The 17,692-nt window shown below is 34.9% G+C and overlaps 1 protein-coding gene across 9 annotated transcripts in view; it reads left to right on the forward strand.

Moving 5' to 3' along the window:
• Positions 1–17,692, forward strand: part of PIK3CB (phosphatidylinositol-4,5-bisphosphate 3-kinase catalytic subunit beta) — a 100,350-nt gene that overhangs the window by 61,952 nt on the left and 20,706 nt on the right. For all 9 annotated transcript variants that reach the window (XM_071751864.1, XM_071751865.1, XM_071751863.1 and 6 more), the window contains 10 exons: positions 810–1,035; positions 2,610–2,833; positions 4,855–5,037; positions 5,292–5,462; positions 6,380–6,457; positions 8,996–9,247; positions 9,723–9,819; positions 10,737–10,867; positions 13,753–13,806; positions 15,771–15,959. In XM_071751864.1, coding sequence (XP_071607965.1) covers positions 810–1,035; positions 2,610–2,833; positions 4,855–5,037; positions 5,292–5,462; positions 6,380–6,457; positions 8,996–9,247; positions 9,723–9,819; positions 10,737–10,867; positions 13,753–13,806; positions 15,771–15,959 — 1,605 coding nt within the window. The remainder of the gene's footprint in view (positions 1–809; positions 1,036–2,609; positions 2,834–4,854; positions 5,038–5,291; positions 5,463–6,379; positions 6,458–8,995; positions 9,248–9,722; positions 9,820–10,736; positions 10,868–13,752; positions 13,807–15,770; positions 15,960–17,692) is intronic.

Raw genomic sequence — 17,692 nt, forward strand, 5'->3', positions numbered from 1 at the left:
GTAACCTGGCCAACAAGAGGTTAGTTCATGGCTTTTTTTTTTTTTTTTTTTTTTTTTTTTTAGTTCAAGAGAGGTTTTTTTTTTAATTCCTGCTATATATTATTATATTTGATAGTTTGGTGTTACTTGAGGTGTAATCTGATCGTGAGTATTGAATTCTGCATTATTTAGTGTTCTGTGGGCATCTGTGTAATGGCCTGTCAGGAATTCACAAATAAATTATTGCAGACAATAGGAAATTTTTAATTCAGAAATTAGTTCCATAGTGGGAACTGCTCTATATATTACAGTAAATCACTGGAATGAAACAAAGTATAGGTGTGTCTTGAGGGAGAAGAATTTTGACAGGAAGCTAAAAGAATGGATGGAGGAGAGGGAGAGGTGGCCAGGCATTGGCATGAACATCTGCCTTCATATTCAGTAAGTGCTTTGTTAACTGCAGTGACAGCTGCTGTCCTGCAGCTTCCCAGCAAATTGGACTATATGGGGTCAATGCCAGGATAAGTCTCAAGATGAGGCATAGTGCTGCCCTTTTCTCATCAGCTCATAGTACTCACTCCCTCCTCTGAGTTTTTTAACCCTGGGATATTTATGCACATGAATTGCTGCTTAAAAATAACCTGAAGACAGAGTCTATAAATTAGATAAAGTAAATATATACTGGTATATATGGGTAAAAATGAACCAAGTTAGTAAATGTGATACTCTTATGTTCATCTGGGAACTTAAATGTATATTAATGTTACCTTCAGTGCCATAAGATTTACTCATGCTTTCTTGGGTTTTTTTTCTCTTTGTTTTCTTTATAGCTGTTATGGAAGCAGGCACATGCCTATCCACTCTTCCATCTCCTGATGGAGATCGACTCTTACATGTTCTCATGTGTGAATCAGACTGCTGTACATGAAGAATTAGAGGATGAAACACGAAGACTTTGTGATGTCAGACCTTTTCTTCCTGTCCTTAAGCTAGTAACAAGGAATTGTGATCCAGGAGAAAAGTTGGATTCCAAAATCGGTGTCCTTATAGGCAAAGGTAATTAGGTTAATTGTTTTTATTTTATTTTTCTTAAAATTGAGGGTTAACTTTGGTTTGTCTGAGAGTTTTAATTGGGCAGATAACAGTGGGGGGTGGAAAATAAAATAAAAATTACTTCCCTGACAGAATTTCTCAAACTAATACTGATGTAATTTAAAAGATTTTAAATACTAGATGAAACAGTTAAAGCTTGTTGAAAACTATGTAATTGTATTTTTGGCACTGCATTGTATTGCTACATCAATCAAAAGTAAATATGGTCTCACCAGATGAGGGAAAAATCTATATTATTATTATAGTGAAAGAAAGCATAATCCCTGAAAACTATTTTTATGAGTAACTGAACAGCAAACTTGATGCACAGAAGGAATTAGAAATCCTGGTTTTGTTATACATGCTTTCTGAGTTGGTTAACAATATGATTCTTGTTTTGGCTTTCAATTGTGGTACTGATTTTCAGCAAACAATGAAAAGCTATTTTTAAAGGTTTCACAGTAACTTGTTCTTGATGTTATTTCAGATTTTACAGCTTTTAAATCTACTCTGCTTGGTTATACAATCAAGATTGACAGGGTCATGTGAGGTCATACCTCTTGTTTTGAAACAATGAACCATTGTTAGCCCTTTTATAAAGACTGTGAGTTTTGTTTAGATTTCAGCAGTACACTGTCTGCCTATTTGTTGAAGCAGACAATGGAAACAGTTTGCTAGTTTAATCATTCAGACAGATTCTGACAGATTCTAAGGGATTCACGTTCTTTGATTGAATATTTTGCTTTTTATAGCTGTGTGAGATCGTTCTTATGCAGGCCCTATTCTGTACCTTAGCAGTTTAAAAATTGTATTCCTGTCAGAGTTTCTAAATGTAATATTTCACTCACGTAATGTAATATTCACAGGTGTTTAGTGCTTTGTGTAATTTGTACAATGTCCTTCAAAGTTTGAGAGGAAGCACAGAAACACTTGTAGGCCCTATACTAACTGAAATAGCAAAGAATCTCTGCTGTGTGGGCTCTCCACTGTGTATTCTTCCTTTACATGTTTTGGAAAAAAATCTTGACTGGTCTTGGATTCATCGAAACTTCAGTCCTGTCATTTTGACTTGAGTAGATTTTCATCACAAGGAAAGGAAAATAAGAAATTTATTTACAGTCCAGCTACCCTTCTTTTTGAACTTCAAAGAAAATAATAATGTCATCTTTCTGTAGGGTTAAAAAAACCTAAAAATTATATCTAGCACTTCTTGCCCTCTATGGTCTTTATGATGTGCTTTCTTTGCATTTGCTCTTGTGGAAAGAGACTTAAAACTTTACAAACTATCTTAAACTAAGGGTGAGGTTGACTTTTCCGTTTAGTGGTACCTGAGAGATATTGGTTCTTGCTTTTGAAATTGAACTCTCGTGCCATGTTGTGTGGGAGTTACGCAAGTAATTTTAGAAGGACATGGAACCCATCTGAAGAAAATAATTTATGTAAACTTAACTTATAGATAATAAAGCTTTGAGTGGGATGGCAAATAGGTGGGCAGTATTTGCACATCTGTATCCTTTTGCTTGCTTGAATTCTTTCAGGTCTCCATGAGTTTGATGCCTTACAAGATCCTGAAGTGAATGACTTCCGAGCTAAAATGCGGAGACTCAGTGAGGAAAAGATTCAGTCTCTTGTGGGTCTCTCCTGGATGGATTGGTTGAAGCACACTTACCCACCTGAACAGGAACCTGTTATCCCAGAGAGCTTTCAAGATAAGCTCTACAGTGGAAATCTTGTAGTGGCGGTTCATTTTGATAACTGCCAGGTAGGAATGATTGTTCATTTCATGTACTATTCTTGAGCCTGATCTGAATTAGCATATGGTTGATCAAGGAGGTAAATGAAATAATATTTTAATGTTGTAGTGTTTGTTTTAAAATGCAAATTATTTCACCAGGATCTTTGTCTCTTGAAAGAAAGTGAGGACAAAAGCTTAGTTGTAAACTCATCTCAAGTCAAATTACATTTCTACTTCTAAAATCAATATGTGAAACTTGCATATTCTAGATTATTTCACATTCATTTAAATGTAAAATGTAATTCAAAGTTGTCGGGGCACTTTTTGCCAGGATATTACTATTGTTGCTTTTCTAACATTCAGTTTTAGGCTCAGAGGATGCCGGTCCCATATTCAGTGCAGTTGTCTGTATGTGATTAAATTTTGGATATCTTTGGGATTGGTCTTTTAATTAGGTTAAGCTATACATTTCAGAATAAGAGCAGTTAGGATTCTTTGTTACAGATAGGTAAAAAACTAGCTAAGACTTCGAGTTAGCTTTTTGTTTCAGCTAACAAAGCCGCAATTGATTTATTAAATAAAAACCCGTTTACTTTCCACCTAGAATAATTCAACTTTAGTTTTTTGATGTTTAAGTTGCTGTGATTCTACTCAAGTCCAGCATGCCCATATGTGTTCTTTTGGATAACAGTGAAGGATCAGCAAAATACATAGGAATATTTTTCAGGAAAACAGAATTCATCATACAAATCTAGTAAATATCTGCAGGTATGTTCAGTCCAGCATAAAGGGACCAGTTCAGATTCAGTTATTTGAGAAGAGGTTTTTACCATTGCAATATTCATCCTGCAAGTCCCTATTTCAGAAAAATTTCACAATGTTAACTTTAAAAATTAGGACAAAAATATTCTCACAGATAAACATTTGGCTTAGAGAACTTGCAGTTGTCCAGGAGTGAGAATATCTGTGTGTTTGTCAGCTTTTGATGAAACTATTTTTCATATAGGATGATAGCATAAAAGCAGTGCACAAGTTCATGCTGGTGCAGAATGCATTTGCCTGCCACTATAATAGCTTAGGCTGCTGACATTTCAAATGTTTTGAATGCTTCTGCTGCCATTTCTGACCTTCAGAGCTGTTAACAGTTCAAATCAGAGCTGCTTTTTAGAGCAGCTGTTCCAGACTTTACTACTTGGACTTAGTATTAGAATCATCTCATGAGAGTTAAATGGGAAGGCATGGGACTATTGTGTCATTTCAGTAGAAGCACTGTGGGATTGAGAGACAAATATTAAAATAATATTAAATTTTAAAATGCTTAATATGAAAGTACTAGAATGTGTGGGTGAGCTGTAAAAGCTACCTATTTCTCTCTGGAGCAATAGAGAGAGGCTGTTCCCTATTTATGTGACATACATGTAAAGACCTACAATGTAGAGGTAAGGCAGCTGCCATAGAGCACCAGCTTCCTGGGAAGAAAAAGTGTCATTCTCTGTCTACTCACCACCAGCTATGACAGGAGAAAAAGGCTTTCACACTTTGGTAGCTTTCTGAAAAGGGGAAGCTGCTGTGAACTATAGAGAAACAGAGAAAACAGAATTAGTTTTGCCTGACTTTACAGACTTACATTTTTTTTCACGAAGGCAAGTTGGCTTAGGTATAAACTTTGTTATAAATGAAGTACAAGTCAAAAGAATACAAGATAAGCAATACTTAACATTTTGAAATAACTGCTTCTAGAATGCTTATGTTTTCAGGAATGTGTGTGTAAATATAAAATAAAAATAAAAACAAAAAACCTCAGAACTTGCTGAGTCAACCTTTGCAAATAAAAGTACTGTGGTAGATTAAGGGAGATGAGAGATTTCATAGATCATGCTTTACATTAGTAACTTTAAATGAATGTAAATATTTTTTTAATTTAAAAAAGAAAGTAACGTCTTACCTTTAGCTTTCTAAAATGCATCAAAAGTAGACATAATCTGGAAGCATTGTACATCTGACATTGACAAGTTTGAGATTCAGTATCCCTGTTTGTGTTTTTTTAGGATGTATTTAGTTTCCAGGTGTCTCCTAACATGAATCCCATCAAGCTGAATGAGCTGGCAATCCGAAAACGTTTGACTATCCATGGAAAAGAAGATGAGGAAGTTGATCCTGCTGATTATGTGCTGCAAGTTAGTGGAAGGCTAGAATATGTTTTTGGTGATCACCCATTAATTCAGTTTCAGGTACGTGGAACTGTTTGGAACTTACCCTTTAAGTTCAGTGGTGCCTTGGCCAAAATGTGGCTTCCCATACCATTGGATAGTTATCTACCAGTGGATAGTTATCTATGCTGAACAGTAGCACACTAACTCCTCGCTACTCCTCCCTTTCCAGTTGTAATTGTTTCCTTTGTATCTTTGTATTATTTGTGTCTTTGATTTAAAAGTTGCCAAAGAAATAGTCTGTTGGCTGATAGCTTTTTTCCATGGGCTTTTAGTATATACGCAACTGTGTGATGAACAGGACTCTTCCTCAGCTGACTCTAGTTGAGTGTTGCACCATAAAGAAAATGTGTGAGCAGGAGATGATTGCCATAGAAGCTGCCATAAATCGAAAATCATCCAACCTTCCTCTTCCTCTGCCACCAAAAAAAACAAGAACAACAACAGTGAGTTGAGACTTTCAATATCTAATACATAAAATGAACAGACACTTGTGAAATACCAATCACTGCCTGGGATTTGAACTACTACTGCTGTTTTCCAGTGTAGGTCACCTGGCTCTATTCAGAGCCTCCTGTTGCTTCCAAACATGTTTACCTGAAAAATAGCAGACCTTCAGGCTTTTTGGAAACTGCTTACCCTCCCTTACTTCATCCATCCTCCTCCTCCCTCCACCATCTCCTTTCTGTTGCTGTTGATTCTACTGTTAACCACAGCCCAGAAGAATGGGTTAACAGCAACTGCATGAGTTATTACAGAGAATTTGGATTCTCCAGTCTCAAGGCAATGTTAAGGCTCCACTAGCTTGGGCAGTAGTGGTGGGTGATCTCTTGTATTAGCCCATAGATCTTGCACGGCATTGCAGCTTCAACGATGGTATCTTTTGTTATAACCACATCTGATGTTCTTTTAGTATAATGTTCCATTTATTGCTAAACTTACAGCCTTACAGCATAGCTGTAATTTACATGCTGTCATTCTAAGAAATGTAGATAGGCTTGGCTCTATCCACAATATATATTCATATGTATATGAATATATATTCTCTATATATTAAGAATGAAAAATAATTTTGAGGGTTATATTCAATTGTCAACAAGTAGTGTGCAATGCATTTTTTCAACCTCACTCCCCCCTTTTAGCTGAGTGGGTTTTCTAACCTTTTTTATCCTTTAGGGCATCTTGTATGCTCTTGTAGTTATTAGAACCAATATATTTTTTAAGGTTTCAAGTTTATATTTTTTAAAAGGCATCACTTTTAGTTTGTATTAATGAATTTTGCTTAAGATACTTAGCTTATAAAATATGTCTCAATATTTTAAATGGATTCAGAATGAACTTGTATTATTTTTTCCCTTCTCAGAGCGTATGGGATATTTCCAGCCCTTTCAAGATTGTTCTGTTAAAGGGTAATAAATTAAATACAGAAGAAAATGCCAAAGTAAGTAAGTATATCTAGTATCAAAAAGTTGTTCTGTTCCTAAGTTTAATGATATTCATTGGTTAGTGAACTCAAAATCATTCAGATTTCAATTCAGCAAAACTGCAGCATTTTTAATTGTTCCCTGTTACATTGGTATGACTGGTTGAAAGCCTGCTTTATTGCTGAAGTATTGTTTTGTTGGATGAATTTGGATGTGTGCATTAGAACACTTTCAGTAACCATGCATAGTATGGCACCAGTGTTTATATGGTACTTGATTTTTTTTTTTTAGGATGTTTTCTGTAAAGTACTTTTATTGGTATGAAATAAACTTATTCAGACTAAACTATCATAAACATTTGACAAGCACAAGTAGGTTTAATATTAAACATTTTTCAGTGTAACATAAGGTGTTTTTGTAGTCTTAAATGTATTTGAAGTGTGCCTAAGTGTGGGCTGCATGCTTCTATACAATCTGTCTTTTATTTTCTAACATGCTGAACACACACACACACACAAAAAGCTGTAGTAACACTTCCTGTAAAAATGTACATGACTGGGCTACTAACTGTTTTACAGACCACAAGTTGTTAACACATGGGAATTTATTGCACAACTACTTTAAGACCTTACAAGATACTTGCTTGTGAGGTAGTACAACATTCATTTCCTATATTTTGTTTGGCAATCAATAAATTATATAGCTAGTCATGAAGATTAGGAAGAAATTCAATTATTGGAGTTTGCTGTTCCAATGCTTTAGTCAGGATACTCGGTGCAATCTTTTCTTTCCAATCTACTGGCATAACTTCCTTGTTTATTACAATACTACATTTTACTACGTAGCCAAATGAGCCAAATTTTGCTGCCTGAGACACTGGGACTGTGGAAATGGATTTCTGAAAAAATGGATGGTTTCCTTTTGTTTGTCTAAACAATTAGTTAGCTATCTGTAATATCTTCTTCGGTCTGCATTCTGTAATTTTTAAAAGTAAAAGAAATGGAAAAGAGAAATGAGATTTCAGAAGCAGTATAGCAATCAAGTTTGGTGGGGGTTTTGTTTGTTTATTTATTTATTTATTTTGTTTGGTTTCATACTTTCCAGAAATAACCAAAACTCAATTTTTGTATGTTTTCAAAAGAAAAAGAAAATATATTAATTTGTAAACTTTAGAAGAAACAGGGAAAGCTGACAGCTCTTTGATATTAGTGCCTGCATTTTGAACGCTTTTTCAGTCTTGAAAACTGTAAAGTCCTGTAGCTACCCAAGAACAAGAGTGCGTGTAGTACCCTTGCAAGCTTTTGCTTGTTTCCCTGCATTGCCTGCCTACACTATTATGGAATTGTCACTGTTGAGAATTTGTTTGTTCTCCAGTCCTGACTCTAAGGCTGTTTAATTCACTGCCATTGTTCTTTCAGTTTCACTGTGCTTTGGATCATCCATTTTTGCTGAAACCACCAGCAGGGTTCATAAATACTGTTTGTAGTGGGAAACAATACATTTGTCAGATGAATAGCACTTCACTAATGTGAGCTGGATGGAGAATTTTCACCTAAAGCACAAGTGACTTTGTTCAGCTGTCTCACACTCAATTTTCCAAATACATGAAAAAAAAAAAAGAATCCAATCCCTTACATTGATAGGATTGGAAATGATAGAATTAGAACTATCCAAAAAGGAAGCAAAATAGCAGTGTGTTCCAGGAGTACAAAAAATAGGTGGTAGTAGTATTGCTGGAACTGAAGTGAATGTATCTTTCTGACTGAACTTTTTCTGTGATTGATTGTAAGCTCAGAAATGAATTGGAATTATGTATATGTTAACAAATAAGTCAATTTAGTGATGGCTGTTCCTATGGCACCTGTATCAATAAAGAGTGTAGCCAGCAGGAGTGTGTTGGAAGCAGACAGCTTTCTGTGTACATATGTTAGAAATACAGATATGAGCTACAGCTTAGCGCTGACCTGTAATGAGTTTAATTTCAGTGCCAATGACTCCAACTGCTTTCTCTTCTTGACCTCCTCCTTTCCTGTTCCTTATTTTTAGTACTCAAGTTAGCTGCTTTGTGGGTTTCTAGGTGCTAGAGACAAAACAGAATTCCTGGAAGCTCTGTACATTTTGGTTTTGTTATTATTACAGGTGAATTAATTTTTTAGGTGAATCTGCTCAGTTGTTTGTTTCCTACAATTTCCTTCTGCATTAGATAGGCTTTGTTAGAAGCCTTGAGTTAGAAGCCTTTGTGTTTACAATACATTGTATTTGTAACTACAAATTAATTATTATTATTATTAATCCTATGTGGCAATAGAAGTAATTTAGTACTGAAGAAATTTGTAGCCAACATGATTTAAACAAATATATTTCTATGAGGTTGAGGAAATTATTTGCAAATTAAAAGGAATTTGTTCTCAATAATTGGTTCATTTTAAAACCTCAATATTAGTAGTTCTTTTAGGACAGAAATATTGATGAGATGCATATGTTCTGTGTAATACTTTATATGGAATTCTGTAGTTTCTATGGCTAGCTTAAAATTTCTCATTTCTTTTTTGCAGGTTCATGTTAGGGCTGGTCTTTTCCATGGTACAGAGCTACTTTGTAAAACTATTGTAAGCTCAGAAATATCTGGGAGAAGTGACCATGTGTGGAATGAAGTATTAGAGTTTGAAATAAATGTCTGTGATCTACCAAGAATGGCCAGGCTCTGCTTTGCAGTTTATGCTGTGATGGATAAGATGAAAACTAAAAAGTCAACCAAGGCAATGAACCCTTCCAAATACCAAACCATTAGGAAAGCAGGAAAAGTGGTAATTGTTTCATTGCTTTTCTTGAGTGCACCTCTGAATTATACTGAAATAACTATTCAGAAAGAGTTATGTCCTCATTTTAGTGTTCAAGAATGCAACATGCTAAAAAAAACAATTTAAAAGAGCGTATATAAGAATTGAGCATTTTGGTACAAAAAACCTTTTCAGAGACTACTTCTCAGAGACTGAAAAAGGCATGAAAAAATTGTTTTTAAGGCAATTGGCAAATGGCTGTTTAAGGAACTGCAGTTAGTTTTCTTCTGTGATTGGGAAAAAAAAATCTAGGTTTACATTCATGGAAAAGCTTGCATTCTGGGAAATGTGCATTTCTATTCGCAAGTAAATATTTTATCTGGAAGATATTACTATTTTTATAAAGGCCAACATTGTATATTTTACTTACATTGTACTGCTTGCTGCATAATAGTATTCCCTGGCATCTTAGTTTCCTTTTAAAAATCCTTTCTTTTAACAGCATTATCCTGTAGCCTGGGTAAATACCATGGTATTTGATTATAAAGGACAGTTGAAGAATGGAGAACTGGTACTGCACAGCTGGTCATCATTTCCTGGTAAAGTTTAACTTTTAAGACTTGGATTTAAATACTTGTAAGACTAAAGAAGAGTAGTATCAAATAATAGAATATCTACTTCATGCATGTCAAATTCTCCTGTCATAATCTCTTTACTATGTATGTTTTTTTATGTGGATAAAATACATATATATGTCTTAATCTTTTCCCTGAAAGTACTCTGTATTAGGAAGGAGAAAGGAAATAGTCTGCTTGGAAATAGTATTCTAAAAGTTTCATCTGTTATGGGAGGAAAATTGCGTAGCAGTAAATGTATGTTTATTCCTGGACTTACCTGGTTTTAAGATGCATTTTAGGTTTCCTTTGTTTCCCCATGGTTTCCTTTTTTTCACCTGTACTATGCATCCTAAACTAAGCTGTATTGTATGTGACAATATTTGCATCAGCAAAAAATGAAAATTATAATTTCTGTAAGTCTACCTTCCCTGATGTTCAGATTGGTTAGGAGGAGTGTCTGAAATCTCCACACCACTCTACGTTCCATCCTGAGAAACCAACTATCACCTTGGCTGTAGCATGGAAGCAAATCTCACCTAAGACTCTTCTTTTCTTGTTGTTTTATATAGAGGCAGCATGTGTAGTGGTTTACAGAAGCTGCAGATATTACTGTGATTTGGTTTAATATAGAAATACCTCAGCTTTCCATGGCTGTTATGTTTATTTTGTAAAGAAAAAATCAGTTTCTCACTGGGTGAAGATCCAACTTGTGTGATTGTAGGAGGTATGGGTAGTTTTACTACAATGCACTGCACTTGCAGCATAAAGATCTGTACAGCAAAACATGCTTCTGCCAGTTGTTTTTAGTAAGCAACTGGTTATAGCCTCTTTGCCTTTTAGATTTTTAATTTTAATGCATGCCTGCCCAGTAATATTAATTATTTTGTCTAATGTTTCAGATGAACTTGAAGAAATGTTGAATCCCATGGGAACTGTCCAGACTAACCCTTACACTGAAAATGCAACAGCTTTGCACATTAGATTTCAAGAATACTCAAAACAGTCTATTAATTACCCTCCCTTTGATAAGGTAAGAAATGACCAAAAAAAGCAGTCATGAATGCCTATGTGTAAATAGCCATTTCTTCTTTCCTTTAAGCACTGCTTTTTACACTGAATTCCCCTTTTCTGCCTTGTTACCAAACTTCACTTCATTAAACTTGCACAGCCTGAGGGTACCAATGGGCTGGCTTCAGCATCTTCAGACAGTATTTTGAAGACACATACTTGTAAAGCTACTGTGTACATAGGTTCTTGAGGGTCAGGAGCATATTGAGTTTCAAATAACAAGGATCTTGCAAGAAGCTAAACTTTCATTAAGCTTATCATTCTGGAAATCTTCAAACTGTGCCTGCACTCTCTAAAGAGCCATTACTATTTTATTCACGTGTTATCCACTCTTTGGGACACTTCTCTCCTCTGTGAGCTAAAAACCTAAGCATAAGTAGAGTCTTAATTCCTTATAAAAGGGATTCCTCGAGCTCTGTTCTTTGAACTAAACAGACTGGAGTACACATGGCAATGTTTGTAGTGCAAACACTAGAATGCCAGCACATGAAACTAAAACCAGGAAACGAGTAATAATGACAGCTAATGATGCACTGAAAAAACTGCATACATACATTGGTCTGAATATTGGTCTTGGGAAAGTTAATAATCACGTAGAAAATATTGCCATTTTTAAAGAGGGGTTTGTACCTTTGGGGAGGGACATGAACAAAGAGACAGAAACTACCAAGCTTTATCAAAGAGGGGTTTTGGGTTTAAGGATCATCAAAATGAAATGAAATAACTAGACAGGAGCTTTTTTTGTTTTGTTTTTGAGTTGTTGTTTTTTCTCTCCCCCCTTTTTGTCAGTGAAGTACTCATCTTGTATTAAAACAGCATTTAAATTATTTTAAAACCTAGATTGATACTGACCAATTGCTACTTTCATTATAAGTGACCAGTTTACACTTCATACTGGACATATTTTGGTCAGTTTTGTTATTAATTTATTTATATTTTGTTATTGATTTATTTGTAATGCTTTTTCCCCCCTTTTTTTGTGATTACACTATAATATAATAGGGAATATATTACATTTCTTAAGAAAAGATCTTGTGTATATTCTACAGTAGGTAAGTGCCTACTTATTCTAGCAATATTGTTCCTTTTATTTATATCTGTGATACTGAGTTAAAAAAACATACAGTATGTTAAAAAAACCCAGGGGTGAATACAAACAAAGTATTTTCTTAAGTTATCAGTTGTATTGACATGAAGGTAGTGTCTGATGGTCTTCACCATCCTCTGCAACTTTCATGTGACTGCTGGCTTTTTCTATTTGGTGGCTTTGCCCCCTTCTTGAACTGTACCTGAGAAAGTCCATCTAACAGAGGGAGAAATCCCAGAGAAATTTTATAGAGTGATCTTCTCAGTCACAGCATCAATGCACTTGCACTGAACAGCTGCTTGGGGCTGAGTCAGCAAAAGTGCCTTGACTTGTGTAATGCAGGAGGAATGTCTTGGGCTGCTGCTGACACACTGAGCAGCTCCTTCAGTTGAACAAAGCTGGACTTGCAGAAACTTAGAAAGCTTTGCAGAGTGTCTCCAAGAAGAACATGGAGGCAAGCATCAAACAGAATTAGAACACTGTGGTTTTGTTTATCTATGTTTTCATATATAGTATCTAAACAAGCCTTATAGCCACATAGCAGATGTAATGCATTAATAAGCATTTCATACAAAGAAATAAAACCAGTTAGTATACCTTTTCAAGAATTTTAGCTGCTGGCTATTATTTATGGTCTGATTACTGTAGTCATTTGTTGTTTCTCACACTGCCTGAATAAAGACAGTATAAATGGGGCTGAATCTCTCTGGGGATGATGTTTTATTCCTGGGTGATGGGAGAGGCAGACCTCTGAGGGAAAGAAGATGGTGTAGATTTTCAGACTTCTTTCTTAATTAGTATTTTATATTATGAGTTGTTCCTCAAAGCAGCATCACCTGACAGCTGTAGATAGCCCTACCTGACCAGTTCCGCTGGTCTCATCAGCTCAGGCAGTCACTATTCCAGGGTATCTCTGGTGGCTGCAGTAGTGTGCAAAATACAGTTTGAAGAACTGTATTTAACATCTGTACTACCATCAGAATTTAATTTATGAACTTCAAACACTAAGTAGAATGTTCAAAAGTAAACAAACAAACAAAAAACCCAAACCAACAAAACAACAACAAAACCAAACAAAAATAAAGAGCAAGAGTAACTTGGAGCTCAGCTTCTAGCGTATGGTTTCTTTGCTGTTAACAGAAGCATCAGTCCTTGTTCCTGAGGGCTGCTGTGTATTAACTGGTGCTGGGAACTTGTTGGTGAAATAGTCACTTGATCATTAAATGAATTCTTGTTGGAAGCTGGTTGTTCAGCACATTACACAAGAGGAAGTCCCTAGATTTAGAAAAGTAACTGGAAATGCAAATTGAGATAACCTGAGAAGATGGTGTAAAGGCTAAGTTTGTGGATTCATGCTGAAAAAGGTAACTGGAAGTGTGGATCTGTGGGTAACAGTATATGACGCAAGGAAGCAGTGACCTCAAAACCAGCAGAAATAGAGGTGAGAACTGGTTTGCTAGACTGAAAAATAAGCAAGAAATAAAAACAGGAACCAGCATGGTGTAGAGAAGCCCAGGTGTGATGAAGAAGAAGAAACTGGAGGTACTAAGGAGCTCCTGCTCCTGGTTTCCATAGTCCTGCAGATTAGCAAAGAGGCACAGTTTAGAAGTTCATGATATGCCACTGTATACACGGAATAATACTGTTGCAAATATCTAACAGAGCAAAATTTCCTTATCTGCTTCATTTTGGTAATACTTGGGGGTTTTGGGTTTTTTTTTTTTTTTTAATTTAATGTATTTAAAATCATCTTTTTGCAGATACTTGAAAAGGCAGCTGAGATTGCAAGAAGCAGTGACAATGCTGCAATGGCGGTAAGAATCTGCTAAAGACTTGTAGAATTTATTTTCTGGGTTTTTTTGCTTTTTATCTTCTACCATTCATCTAGAATGGTACCTCGCCCTAACTTCTACCATTCATCTGGAATCAGCTGCTGAAATATTGACAGTTCTATTGGCTCTGTTTTCTTCTGTAGTTCACTTTTATGGACTGCCTTAAAATTGATGTATATATCAACTGTTTCCAATATATTTTGGACTTCTTGAGTATTTTTTGTCAAAAAGCACAATTGCTTTGCAAACTGTATGAATTTGGAGCACAGCTCAGATTTACATTAGATCTGGAAAGCATTCTTAAGCTGCATAAATTATTGCTGGAAAAATGCTCAGTTTTAGCAAGTATAATGATTTGCATGATAGTCAGATGCTTCCAGGAAGTTCTCTCAAAAATGGTCATTGATATATAAGATGCTTTTTCTTAAATATAGTGATTATATGCTTATATTGAGGAATTGGAGAGTTCTAATCTGAAGAAATATTTTGAAAAGATCATTGAAATCTGAAGGAGCTTTCTTTTCAGAATTTAAGATGATGAAAGCACAGTTGGAACAACAGTAACAATAACTGCATTTTATATAATAATAAAGCTGTTATAGTGCATCCCTTCACTGGAAGTGCTCAGGAAAAGTGAAAACTCACTGCTACTTCGAGTGCCAGCAGGCAAGCTAGGGTACGATTAATTGGAAATCCTAAGTTGCAGGATTCCTACTTAACAGTAGTGTGACTATTAATTTCAAAGGTGAACATTTTAACACATAAAAGAATAATCTGATTGGTGAGACAATGTACTTATTTTGAAACAGAAACAGAGAATGTACTTAGTTTACTAGTCAACTAGTACCTAGTACTAATCAATTAGTGTAATTCAACTAGCTTTTGAAGTATTCTCTCCTAAAGAATTTATACTTTTTACATGAAAGTATTTACTTAAAACATTTCAGCAAAATGCAAAGCATGGGCAGCTTTAGGAGTAAAACTGAAGTTCTCTCAGTTTAAATATGGATTTTTTTTCTGTTAGGTGGAAAAAATGCAAGATGGCATTTCATAAGACCTGATCGTTTTCTATGTATCCTAATTGCTTTTGCCTACCATTTGTTCTGAACTTTTTTTCTTTTGCATTTTTTCTTCTTTAACTAGACCTACCTCTCAAAATTTTGTAGAAAGTTATTCAGCTTTGTGAAGCTATAGTTGAATTTGGTATTTAAATTTTGCCATGCTGTTTTTCAAAATATGTATAGAAACTTATTTATTCCCTTTGATCACTGCCTTCTGACCCAGAAGCAGCAGTTTCTTTTGTCTCTCATGAACTAATGGAATGCTGTTGTTGCTGATGTCACTGCTTTAATTTCTGCCCTTACATTTTACATAAGGGCATGGCAGAGGACAGAAGGTGTTGACTGTGCTAGTGTGAAATCTCATTCATACAAACTCATTTACAGAATCAGTACTGTTGTTAGTATTTCAGAGAAATGGAATGGAGCAAAATATCCATAAGAGACAAGTCTGGATTAGAAGATTCAAGTGTGCTTGTATGCTTAGAAAACACACTTTTCTTTGATTATTGTTGAATAAGAATTTTTTGGCTTTTAATTAAAAAGAAGAAAATTACGTATGTATTGAATTTGCTCACTAGAAAACAAATTATGTGCATCCTAAATGTAAAGTTCTCCAGGTTACTGTTGTAAATAGAAATATCGCCATCTAGTGTCGTTAACGCTAAGGTTTAGTTACTTTTTAGAAACTTAAGTACACTGAATTTTAGCTATTAGCTGTAGTTCTTATGGCTTAAGAAATCTGAAAGAAAGGCATAGTGGTCATTGCCCTGTGCTTCAGGAGATTTATCTGATATTCTTCCTGGTGTATGATTTCTGGTATTTGAGCAAAAATATAAAAATCTTACTGGATATATATCAAAGCATTATATATTTCTCATTTTCTAGGGTCGAGGTGGTAAGAAGTTTTATATTGTTTTAAAAGAAATAATGGAAAGAGATCCTTTATCTCAACTGTGTGAAAATGAAATGGATCTTATCTGGACTTTGCGATACGACTGTCGTGAAAATTTTCCACAATCATTGCCAAAACTGCTGCTTTCTTTGAAATGGAACAAACTTGAAGATGTTGCTCAGGTAAGGGAAAAGATGATGGGGAGGAAAAACGCTGCAGCTAAATCAAGAATGGATAGGGTTTCTTTCCCAAGCACAAACATTTTAAAATAAATATAGTAATAAAAATAAAAATTATAAATAAATTTATTTTATTACTTAAATTAGAATTATAAATGAATCACCTTATTCTTTTTGAGCAGTTTAACGTTTTTTATAAAAATCCAGGTCTTGGACGAAGTAATTAAACCTCATTGAAACAGAGAGATGGTTTTCCAAAGAGGTATGGTACCCCCTAGTGGTAACAAGTACTTAGTTCTCATCAAGTTTACTGACCGAATAGGGTCTCCTTAACGTTAGTAATTAGAGAATTGAAGCTCGGTGCTGTGATACAAGGTTCCACTTCCAATGCAGTGGTATAATTTATTTGCTGTATAAATGTGCAAGTATTATTGCACTATGTTGTGAAGAAGTTGGTGTATCTGCCTTTTTCTGTATGTACCCAAATAGAATCCAACTCTTGTGATGCTTTTAGGGAGGAGGTGAAACATCAGTGTGGGAAAAATTATGGGAATTCATAACGAAGTCATTCCTTCTTGATAGACTAACTTAAAAATGGGATTTGTGTTATAACTTTTAATCTGATTGGGTACAGAGCAGGTTGGAGAAAAGTGTGGAAGTCTGGTCAGTATTAAGAAGCACAATGCTTACTCTAAGGGCTGAACACAAATGATTTGTTTATCTGCTTTATTCTAATGGAACTGCACATAGAAATGTGCTCAACTTCTTGCAGGCTGTTAAGCTAGATAATATTTGTGTCTTTCCATGACACTCATTTTTTAAGAATTCTAAACTATTAAAAAACAACAGAAAACCCTCTATCTTTGAGCTAGAAAGCATTATCTGTGAAGGATTATGATTCATAGCATAAATTTATATTCTAATTTAGTATTCTGACCTTTGCCTGTTACAAGCTAGATGTTCTGGAGGAAAGGAAACCAATCCATGAAAACTCAACTTCCATCTATTCATCATGTGCTTTTTTTTTTTTTTTTGGTGATAATCCAGGCAGTTGGAATCTTAGTTTGCCTCCAGCACAGAGTTTATTTTCTATTACATCCTTCCTACCAGCTAGATGTATATGTTCTGTGAACTTAGAAAAATAAATGAAATTTCATCCTAGCTCATTGTCTGTGCCATGAACACTCAACTAACAAAATGTAGCACCCACACATTCATTGCTCACTTGTGTTCTTTCATGTGCAAGAATCCTTTGTTCCTTACTAATTCCACTATGTGCTTCTGAATTTATTGTTCATTATTAAAAGTTATCTGGAACTGTAAACTAGAAATATAAGCAGATATTTGTTTAGCCTTTAAATTGTATGAAGGAAAAGGCATTCTGATTGATTGTGAGGGGCTTTGAAATACACCTTTCAGTAGCAGAGTTCTGTAAAGTTATTTGGAGTGAAGGAAATGAGTTGACAGCTCAAAGCCCTTTAAGTTTGGGAATTAAAAATATGTGTAAAGCATTGGATTTAAACAGATGGCTGAAAACACTTAGTCATCTTGGTTGTTACCCTGCTATCTGGAAGGAATGTAATATTTCTGTCTGCTTATGTTTAAACAATAGTGCAGTTTATATTTTAGTGTTGTTTTTGGCAGCAACAATAGTCTATCTGAAAAATGACATCTTATATTTAAACATGCCAAATATTTCTGTAATACACAGACATGTAAGTACTCCCAATGACTTA

The sequence above is a fragment of the Heliangelus exortis genome, chromosome 9, assembly GCF_036169615.1.
Source record: "Heliangelus exortis chromosome 9, bHelExo1.hap1, whole genome shotgun sequence".
Classification (NCBI taxonomy): Eukaryota; Metazoa; Chordata; class Aves; order Apodiformes; family Trochilidae; genus Heliangelus; species Heliangelus exortis.